General features: G+C 42.5%; 1 protein-coding gene across 1 annotated transcript; it reads left to right on the forward strand.

The window, feature by feature from the left end:
- Positions 1-732: 732 nt before the first annotated feature.
- foxb1a (forkhead box B1a) lies at positions 733-2,821 on the forward strand. The gene has a single exon (XM_061722631.1). It carries the CDS (start codon positions 1,043-1,045, stop codon positions 1,988-1,990), a length of 948 nt encoding a protein of 315 aa, XP_061578615.1. The 5' UTR covers positions 733-1,042; the 3' UTR covers positions 1,991-2,821.
- Positions 2,822-10,669: the final 7,848 nt, after the last annotated feature.

A 10,669-nucleotide genomic window follows, 5' to 3' on the forward strand; every position in this document is an offset into this window, starting at 1 on the left:
GTTTGAACAGCATTGTTTGCATTGTGTTGATGTTTTCATATGTCTGCTTCCTTTGCGCGGCTCTGGGCGAAATTAGCCGAGAAAAACTAATAGTCGGCTCATCAACAAACTTGCTCTCGGCGAATTATTTTGCGTGGCGTGTGCATTTCGTAAACAATATTAGAGTGTAATTAGTAGGTGGAAGCAGAAGTGCATTTCCTCAGCATTTTAACTGTTAAATCAGCATTCCAAACACACTCCAAAAACTATAAATCCTTAACCGCTCTTTCCGCAACTTAATTGCGCAAAGGTCTGTTTATCAGACTGCGAGTACGGTGCTGGTAAAATATGAAAATGACAATATGCTGAATAATTCTAATTGACATTATGCAGCTTACTTGTGAAGTGCAAGTGTTAAGTCCGCAGAAGGACGCATACCTTCACACACTGAGTGCCATCGCAGTTCAGTTCCGGTTACCGATCCTTTTCGCCCCCTTTTCTGTCTTCAAATGGAAATGATTTCCATTGGCCCAAGGTGTCCATGTAAATAGGTGTAAATGAAACCAGATTATGCCTTCCTCCCAGTCCCCTCCTCCCATGGCAATTGTCATGTGATAGCAAAGAGGTGGCACATTAATGGAGCGCCTCTACAGGGGTCTTTTCTGCTCATGTCACTACATAAAACTATCAGATGGTTAGAGGAAGGCCATGGAGGCACACGCTTAGCTCGTCTTATCAAGGACGCCAGATGAAGTCTATTCAAGTCTGCTAGCGGGACAAGCTGACTTACTTTTCCAGAAAGACTCCGAGCGGCCGTGGCTCCATAAATGTGCACCGTCCTCTCCCGTGCTCGCCTGCACTGCACCGCGGAGGAACTCGCACCGGCCGCCTTTACGCACGACGCAGCTCCGGCTCCACCAGCTCTCAAACTTTCCTCGGCGCCCGTTTTCATGACGAGTATCCAACTTTCACGAAGGAATTAAAGGGGAGACGATTTTTTATTTCCTTCCATTGCTTCCTTTCCCCTCCCCTCCTCCTCCTCCTCCGCTGAAAATATCCAAGGATGCCTCGTCCGGGGAGAAACACGTACAGCGACCAGAAGCCACCTTACTCCTACATCTCCCTCACGGCCATGGCGATCCAGAGCTGTCCCGAGAAGATGCTGCCCCTCAGTGAAATTTACAAGTTCATCATGGATAGATTCCCCTATTACAGAGAAAACACCCAGCGGTGGCAAAACTCCCTGCGCCACAACCTGTCATTTAACGACTGTTTCATCAAAATCCCCCGACGCCCGGACCAGCCGGGGAAGGGCAGTTTCTGGGCTCTGCACCCCAGCTGCGGGGACATGTTTGAGAACGGAAGCTTTCTGAGACGCCGCAAGAGGTTCAAGGTGTTGTCTGCCTCGGACCATTTGGCCCCCAGTAAGCAGTCGGACGCTGCCCATTACCTGCAGCAGCAGGCCAAGCTGCGGCTGAGCGCGCTGGCCGCCACCGGCACGCACCTTCCCCAGATGTCACCCTACAACCTCGGAGTGTCCCAGACCTCGACCTTCAAGCACCCGTTCGCCATCGAGAACATCATCGCCCGAGAGTACAAGGTCCCGGGAAGCCTGGCGTTTTCCACCATGCAGTCCATGTCGGCGGGGTACCCGCTGCACAACCAGCTGACGACGGCGTGGCCGCACATGTACAACAGCAGCGTCATCGACACGGCGGCCCCCATCTCCATGGCGGGCGGCGACTACAGTGCCTACGGCGTGCCCTTAAAGTCCCTGTGTCACGGGGGGGGACAGTCCTTACCGGCCATACCCGTGCCCATCAAGCCCACCCCGACCTCCATGGCCGGCTTTTCGGCCGGGCTGCCGGCCCACATCCCCGCGTTCCTCTCAAACTCTCCGCAGTCTCTGAGCCCGACGTCCCCACAGACAGCGACCAGCCAGAGCAGCCCGGCGACCCCGAGCGAGACCCTGACCAGCCCGTCCACCCTGCAGTCCGTGGCCGTGCACTGACCGCTGGAACTGTCCCAGTATATACACACTGAGACTGCTGGCCGGCTCCCAGGAGCCCCCACACACACCCCCCTTACACCTTTTACCAAAATCCAAAGTTTCTATTCTCTGCCGTCGGAAACTATCAAAGGCGAGTTGCAGTTGCATATCGATTTATTTGTGTATACGTGTTGAATGTGTCGCTTCAAATCGTGTCAAGTGTCCAGCACAGAATCGCACAGCGAAGTATTTGCTCTTGAAAATATAAATTATTTGATAGTTTTATTTTTCAGTTTATTGTGATATGTGAGTGTTGCCGGTGCTGAGGGAAACGGGGGGCGAATAAGCGCTCTCCAATCTAGTGGCACAGGTTTTTGAGTTTTACCAAGTGGCAAAACTTTTGCACCGTTTCTGTGGGACCACTGTAATCTCAATGAAATTGCGAGGCAATGGCTACGTGTTATTGTTTGCTTTTAACTCTGACGATGGGTAAGAGTAAACCAAATAGGAATAGGATTAGAATTTCTTCTCATATCATCCCTGTAAAAGAGAAGCAAACTGACTTATTAAGAAAAAAAAAATCTTTACAGCATTGAAAAACAGTATTGTGAGATGTCCACAAAATGCAAGATGTGAATATTGCAAACTGATACTGAAATATTGTAAAATGCACTTTTTTAGTTTTATGTTTTAGATATCTATTTTGCAGAATAATGTTCTGTGAAGCATTTAATTTAAAGGCTGTGGTGACCATATGTATCAGAAGCTGTACATTTGTATTATTTTTCTTTTTTCTTTTCTTTTATTTAGGTGAAGCATGCGTTTTAAAATTTGTGTTGTTACTATTAATGTTGTTGATGTTGTTGTTTCTTTCTTTCTTTTGTTTGTTTGTTGGTTTCATTAAATTTTATTTGCAAGCATGCGTGCTTTGGAAAAGTGTGAAAACACTGCAGTGAATTGGTAAAAAAAAAGTCATCGAAATATTTTCTCATTAAAAGTGAAGTAAACAATAAGAATGTTTCTGGATATTTAATCGGAGGAAAACTAATGTTATTATTATTATTATTATTATTTTCATTATCATTATAATTATTATAATAATCATAATAATAATAATGATTATTATTCAAGACATTTTGTGATTTGAAAAGGTGAAGAAGCGAAGACAGCAGAAACAGTTCGTGCAGTCGATTAGGATGCAGGGAGTTGTGATGCTCTGCTCACAGCGCAAACAAGCGGCCTCATTCATCAAGCAGGGATGGAAGCCGATCCGGCCCTACAATAAATATTCAGAATATGTATTTATTATCCAAATGAACAGTGCTCCATATTTCGAGCATTAAATGTCATGGGTTGTTAAATACATGTTATGTTTAAGCATCCCTGTCATCCTGACATGTGTCCATCTGAAATGGATGAGCTTCAATTCAACAGGTTTATATTCTGCAAAAGAAAAAAAGGCGCAAAGTAAGATCGTTTTCTAAGGATTGAAAATAATACATATCTTTCAAAATTTTGCAGGATTTTTGTGCAGCTTCTTCATACATAAAAAGCAAAAAGCTCTTTCGGGGCATTAAGCAAATACACTAGAATTCCGTCACTTTGTGCAATGCAGTCGATCAAATAAAGCGTCTCGGGCCACTTCATTCTCCCTCATTCACTGGTATTGAAAGTGCAAAGAATGGTCAACTTAGACTGGGCCACCAATGTAGATTTAGCCTTTTTTCAGCGAGACAAAAAAGGACTGATTTTTCACAAACACATTGCTGACTGGGGAACTAGGAAACGAGCAGCGAGACCCTTTTGGAATTTAAATCCACCCCTCCCCCCACGGACTGTTTGTATAACAGTGTTAGTTTTTTTTTTCTTTACCCACACACACTTTGTGCATTTGTGTAAGTAACACTCATTTCCACTTTGAATGACTAAATGCACTGAAAATTGAAACTGCAAGGCCGGATTTATAGTTTAGAATTAAATCAACCGAATGTGGTTTTGGCTTTTCGTGGAAATTACCTTAAAACAGTAAAAAAAATAAAAATAATAACACTCGTTTTTTTTGTTTTGTTGGGTTTTTTTTTATTCAGATTGTGTTAAGGACACGGGGAATCATGTGAATTATAAACCTCTCTATTATACACTGCATATTTATATCTGCAATTTTTCTAAACTATTGTTTGGATTTCGCTGTATTTTTATAGTATTTAGTGTTTTTATTATGAGTAATTTTTTGTGATATATATATATATAATATATAATTATATATATATATATATATATATATATATATATATATATATATATAATTATATATATATATATACATATATATATATATATATATATATATATATATATATATATATATAGAGAGAGAGAGAGAGAGAGAGAGAGAGAGAGAGAGAGAGAGAGAGAGAGAGTACATATTAATGTCGACAAAATATTAATGTAAATAAGACATTGTAAATTTACCCCACCAACAGGTTTCATTGAATACTTCATGTTCCAACAGAAATGTAATCATTAAATGCCAATTTGTTAAAATTTTACGTAAAAGAGCAACGCTTACACAATAAGTGGGATGAATCAATATCAATTTAAAAATAACCTTAATCATAATAATACGGTTCTTGTTTGGTTTGAAATCAATTGAATCACAAATAGGTTTAACATTTCAGTGGAAAACTACTTGATTTAAAAATAGTGTAACAGGTGGGAGGAGAGAAAAACACCTTTCAGCCAAGAAGACAAATCCTGACATTAGTGGAATTCGAAGAAACTCTCATTTAAAATGAACAGGTAAATAAAATACAAAATGAACATGTGGATGTTTTTCACACTGTAAAATATTAGGGACCACAGTCCCAGATGTTTGCAGAGCTCCTCTTCTTTCTCACGCCTGCTTCCTTTCTTTTTTACCACTTCATTTAGTTTAGTCATCAGTTGAAATTCAGCGTCGTCCTTGTTCTCTCTGCAACGTCCCACTTAGACAGAGAAGGTCATCCGAGGCAGGCAAGGGAGGAAATATAGACCACAAGCAAAAGCCCAATGTTGTCGTTTAATTAAAATAATTCATTAAAGTGGAAGCCCAAAGTAATTAGCATGTATAATTTATGATTTGCTTAATGCATGCAGGCAGTGCCCTCTGCAATAAACTCAACTTAACCTCAAGTAAGGAACTGATATGGACAGGGTGCTATTATTTACTGTGTTTGCTGTTTGTCAAGTAAGCAAGTGTCTCTGCAAACCCTGACTGCTATCTGGCTCCCACTGTACACAAACAACTTATCCTTTATGTGTTTATCTTGAGGAGTTATGCCTACTCAAAAGTGCCAGATCTGATGTGAGGATATGGCATTGGGAATTGGCCTCCCTTTTATTATTTTTTTTATTATTTCTTTTATAAATCCAGGTGGCCACTTTTAGTGAAACTAGCTTGCACTCTTTGCGATGATAGAATGAGGACAAACTGCACAAGGTGGCTCATCCTCTCTTTTACAGCAGTCTGTCAGTGCTGACTTTTTAGAAGAAGCAAAATATTCGGCGATGGACCAAACTTGCATTAATTATACTCTCCAAATGTGCCAATCCCTGGCAAGCCTTTGACATTTTGAAACACGGCTAGTGGCTGTATTGCATCGCTTCTTGCAAGCGCATGTAGTTCTAGTTAAAACAACAAAGTAAAGCAAATATTTTCCGATGGAGCTGTGAACCATGGTAAACAGATTTATTTTAGTGGTAAACAGAGCAACTTAGGGCTGTCCTGGACAGCAGGAGAAGCTGTTGACTGAACATTTTCACACTGTCAGCATTTCATCTACAGGTTTAAAGTAACCGAAAGCAGGTCACATGTTTTCATTTTGATAGATCTTACCATTCATATGTTTGTTTTATAGTGGAAACAGTATAGTAGAAGAGCTTACTGCATGTCATTACAACAGTTAACCCCTAAATTATGAGTGATAATGTCCCGGGATAAACACACACCGTGGCCCTTCCAGAGGGCAAAGGGCAGGTATAGTGGGCAGCCGGAGGGGGGAGACGAGAAGAAACAGCAATGTCCAGAGCGGGCTCAGCCAAACACCCATGTGTGCATGAAATTAGAGTGTCAACATCTGATTCATGCTGCTGGGTGGCGACTGTGAAACAAATTATGTCAGTGGGTGGCAGCGGCAAATTCCACTGAGCCGGAGCAGACAGTGGCGGCGGCAGTTATAGCAGGCCGTAGATTCTGGATGGGGATCTGTGAAAAAAGTCTAAACATGCATCAAGCGGTAAATTTAAATCATTTCAGCCTTTCTTCTCAGTAACGAACTTGGAGAGAAAATTAATTTTAGGAGTTATGTTTCCAGGCTGTTCTCAAGCTGCAGGCCGGGCAGCTTTTGAAGGCTCTAATGGAAGCTGGCGCCATAAAGAAGATTCTGGGAGATGGCGTGATAATTGCTACTCAAGATTAAGGTGTGTTTTGTGACAGAGAGAGTGTAAATAAGAGCTACGGCTTTCACAACATTATAGAAACAAGTTATTCTTGTACATAGTGTGTGAAGGAAGCTTTTATTTTGCTTTTTTTGTGATCAAATGTTTTTATTTATTTTTCATGATTTTCTTATCAAGCTTTTATTTTTCAATAATTGTGTCGTTATCAGTTTTAATTTTTCGCAAAAAAAAAGGGAAACGCACTTACAACTGTAACCCCCCCCCCTCCATTCTGTTAGCTGTTAACTGTCAAAGAAGACATAAAGTGTACTCAATGATGCTGAAAGTGTAAAGTCCCAGAAATGAAAAAAATGTGTAAACTGTGATTTTTAATCTGTGTAAATAAAGCTAACTTATCTAATAGCGTACCAGTGGGCGTGACATTCTTTCAAAGCGCAGCGACAGCCACTGACATGCTTTCACAGTTACTTATCACAATATTTGATGCATTGCTCTGCAGCTCTGCGCGCATGCAGATGGATCATTTGATAAGCCCGAGTGTGAGCGAGAGTTGGACGGGTTGAGACAAGGTGAGACAAGCATCTAACAGAAAACCATCCATCAAACTTCAGCTTCCAGCTCTCAACGTCTCCTCGTTATATCAGGTCCTCATGTACTTTCATTACATTTCAGCGCATGAATAAGCTCCACGTAGAATTCAATGTTTAAAACTGGGACTGTGTGTGTGTGTGTGTGTGTGTGTGTGTGTGTGTGTGTGTGTAGGTCCATACAAGGATCAAATTCTAAGGCATCAATTTACACTTTTTTCCTCTCTTGTGTTTAATCCTTGATTAAGTGAGGGGTGTAAACTGAAAGCAAAAGGTTTCCACTCTGTCCCAGCTTGTCAGCTCGGGTGAATCTGTTGGACATTCAATTATCATATTTATTAATTCTTCTTTCAAAGAAGTCTCCCTGCAAGGGGTTGAGCTTCCCTCACTGCGAGGAAGTCCAAATAAGCTGCTTTAATGAAGCTACTTATCAAATTTGACACCACAATGTTTTGGCTTCACAAGTGCTTTAGCTGTTAGGTGTTAAAACTCTAACTTATTCTGTGGATTTTACCAGCTGCCCAATTTCCCCCCTTTAAATGTGCTACCAAAACCTAATTCTTCGCCTTTCTGGGGATCTTATCATACCCTCTCCAGCCATAAACTAACACTTACTCTGGACTTCAAAGGTGTGCTGGGTCGCAGAGGTGAGAAAAAGGCCCTACATCCACTCGGGGGCCTTCCAGAGATGAAATGCAGCTGATTAGCAGGAGTGTGCAGCAAAGCCCCGTGGGGAAGCAGCTGGAGGAGGACTCCCCACGGGAGCAGGGAGAGGTGTAAGTTTTGACAGCTCTCGTCACTCCCCTCTGGATACTGCAGGGTCAGGGCACCCTCAGCAGGCCCGGGCTCCACGCCTGGATAGGAAGTCAGCAGTAATTGCCATTCAGCCGACAGAACAGAAACAGAGACAACAATAACCAGCGAAGAACACATAGCCCATTCCCTCTTTGTCTGCGTGTGTTTGAAGATGCGCGCTACCTCCTCTCAGACAGCGCAGAGATGCAATAAAGTTCTTCCTATCAAATCATGTAGAAGTTGTGGAGGTTGTAGATGCTGCACACTTGGGGCCCTTTTCCTACACCAAACAGAGCCCAGATGGCTGCTTGCTGTTGCATTGTTTTGTTAATGTAACTTCATCTGTCTTTGATCTAATCTCATGTTGTCATGGCTAGTGTGAAAATCCCTATTAAGTGCACGATCCAGCACCACGCTCATTGTGATTGTGATAATCTTCTACATTGAAATTCCACTTTGTTCCTTTGTTTCTTTGTTAGTGAACACAATGTGAGGTTAATTAGCAGCCACTGGTAACCTCAGTGTTCCTGGATACTTCATCACAGCTGAAGTGTACTCTTCACCGGGAAGCAGGGCCGCTGGAGCTAACAAGACCAAACGCAAGGCCTTGAGCCAATTGTAAGTAAGCAGAATACAAACGCAGCGCCAAGTTAATCCCTTTCAGACTAACACACAGGCTCAAAATTACAGACCGTAATTGTCTCTTCACATCATTAATTGCTCTTATCATAACACACAGAGGAGGAATTAGCACAGCATCACAATATAAAAGCAGACAAAATTGCAGTGATTTTATTTATCGAACATTAAAAGGCTTTAATTTGGTTGTAATGTGATTTGAAGGTGTCACAGTGTAATTTCCCCTCTTCTGCACTGTGCACAGGCTCTCAGCACAGTGCATTTATGTGCAATATTGCCCTTCTACCACTTCAGATCTCCCCATTCCCTGGTGGTCTAATTTATGTTAAGTCACAAACCTCCCCTATGGCTGTTTTGAAACGTTCAGAATGGAGACTGTGTGCTCCCGGTTTACACCAGCGCCACAATCCCCTGTGTAATTGTTCTCTATGGGAAAGCACAACTCGGTGAAACCATCTGCAAGTCCATGGGGCAGTTTCCTAAGAATGAGTGGACTTCTTAGGGGGTTCCACTGCAATCCAGTTTCTCTTGTGAAGCAAGTAATTAATTCAAATCTCAGGAAGTCAATAGCTGCCTGGATCAGAGGCATGTATCGCACAGCTGCTGATGCCTTCCGAACACACCGCCTGTCTTCTCAGGAAGTCGACAAACAAAAAAGGTTACAATGGACGCCCACACCCATCCGCGGCTCGGATAAGACCACTTTCAAACTGTGCATTCTCATACAGTACGTCCTACGTTTCACCAACCTAATTGTGATGATCATGAGAGTCATCAATTCACCAGAAAAAGGGGTAAATAAATGATGCAACATGGTTCTATTGATCCTCCAGCTATAATTATTCCATGCTTGTTGATAAGGCTCTTATTGAAACCACACTTTCTTATCGTTATGCAAAATTCAACTTGGAAGTATCTTGATCTCCGAAATACTTTGTATTGTCTTTGTATGAAAGTTGGGTTTTTCCATTTGTGACAGAAAAGGAAAGCCCCAGTTTCATGTGGCAGTTTTTGTGATGATGCATTGAAAAAGTGGTGTTCTTTTCATTTCACTGCTTCTTCTTTTTTTTTTAATGCACTCATTAAATTCATTAGCAAAAGCGCAGAATGATGAAATGTGGTGAAAGAGCCAGACCAGCACTTTAAGAACAACAAATGAACATCACTCTTTCGCTATGTGCCTTCATCTTTCTTTTCTGTGAACTGTAAAGTGGAGCAGATGAGAGGAGTGAGTTCCTTCTTCTTGCAGATGACCGGCTGCACTTTGTACGCCTGTATAGCCCCCGTTAAGGGACTCAGAATTTGAAGATGCTGGACCGCTGCACGCTTCGTCACCATTTCAGACATGAAATCAAACCTGGGTATCGTTTCAGAGAGAACTCCTGTTGGCCCTCAGGCAGAGATCAGTGGGAGAGAAGTGAAATTTCTCATAAACTTCTCTGTGCACTCCTCCTTATGACGGGGCGGGGCCGGGATAAAGGCCTCGCTGGCCTGCTCCCTGCTGCTCATTGTCACCCAGCCTATGGAGCAAGTCGCCGCGGTGCTCCCAGCCTCTCTCTGACAACAAGTGTAAATAAGGATCTAAATAACAAACAGAGGCCTACGAGCCCGTGTGTCACAGCGAGCTTCTCAGGGCTCAGCCTCAACCCCACACTGGCCACTTTAATGACTCTGTCAAGGGGAGCGCTCGATGGTCGGCTAATTTCTTTTCTCCGGCATCATTATGGCTGTGTGGCGGACAAATGAAAAGCAGCGGCTTGTGTGTGCGTGTTTGTATAACACGGATTACTGGCTTTGGCCTTGCATGAGGACCTATGACTTGGACAGGGAAATAAGAACAAATAAAAGTCTGTATTACATGTAACGCAGTTTAAATGCGGCCAATATTAGCCGGACTAATATATTAGTTTAGTTAAAGCGTGCAGCTGGCTCCTATGGTGTTTATTTATAGCAGTTAGATAATGAACATCTTGAGGCCTCAGTGTAGAAAGACTGACTACGTGTATGCCCTGCAGCAGTGAATACATTTCGGATCTTATTTACAAGCATCCTCTCAAGTATCCCGGGTAAGTATATAGTGTCCGTGGAAGATTTGCAGCCTTTTCTCGTGCTTGAGATTTTAATAGTGGCCTTAGAACGAGAAACCAGTGTTTGACGTGTCAAAAAAACCTGAAAAAAAAACATCTTTGTTGCCATCAGCACCTGTTAATATTTCTTTTGTTTGCATATGAATTTCCGACCG

Source organism: Cololabis saira, chromosome 5 (assembly GCF_033807715.1).
Source record: "Cololabis saira isolate AMF1-May2022 chromosome 5, fColSai1.1, whole genome shotgun sequence".
NCBI classification, from domain to species: Eukaryota; Metazoa; Chordata; class Actinopteri; order Beloniformes; family Belonidae; genus Cololabis; species Cololabis saira.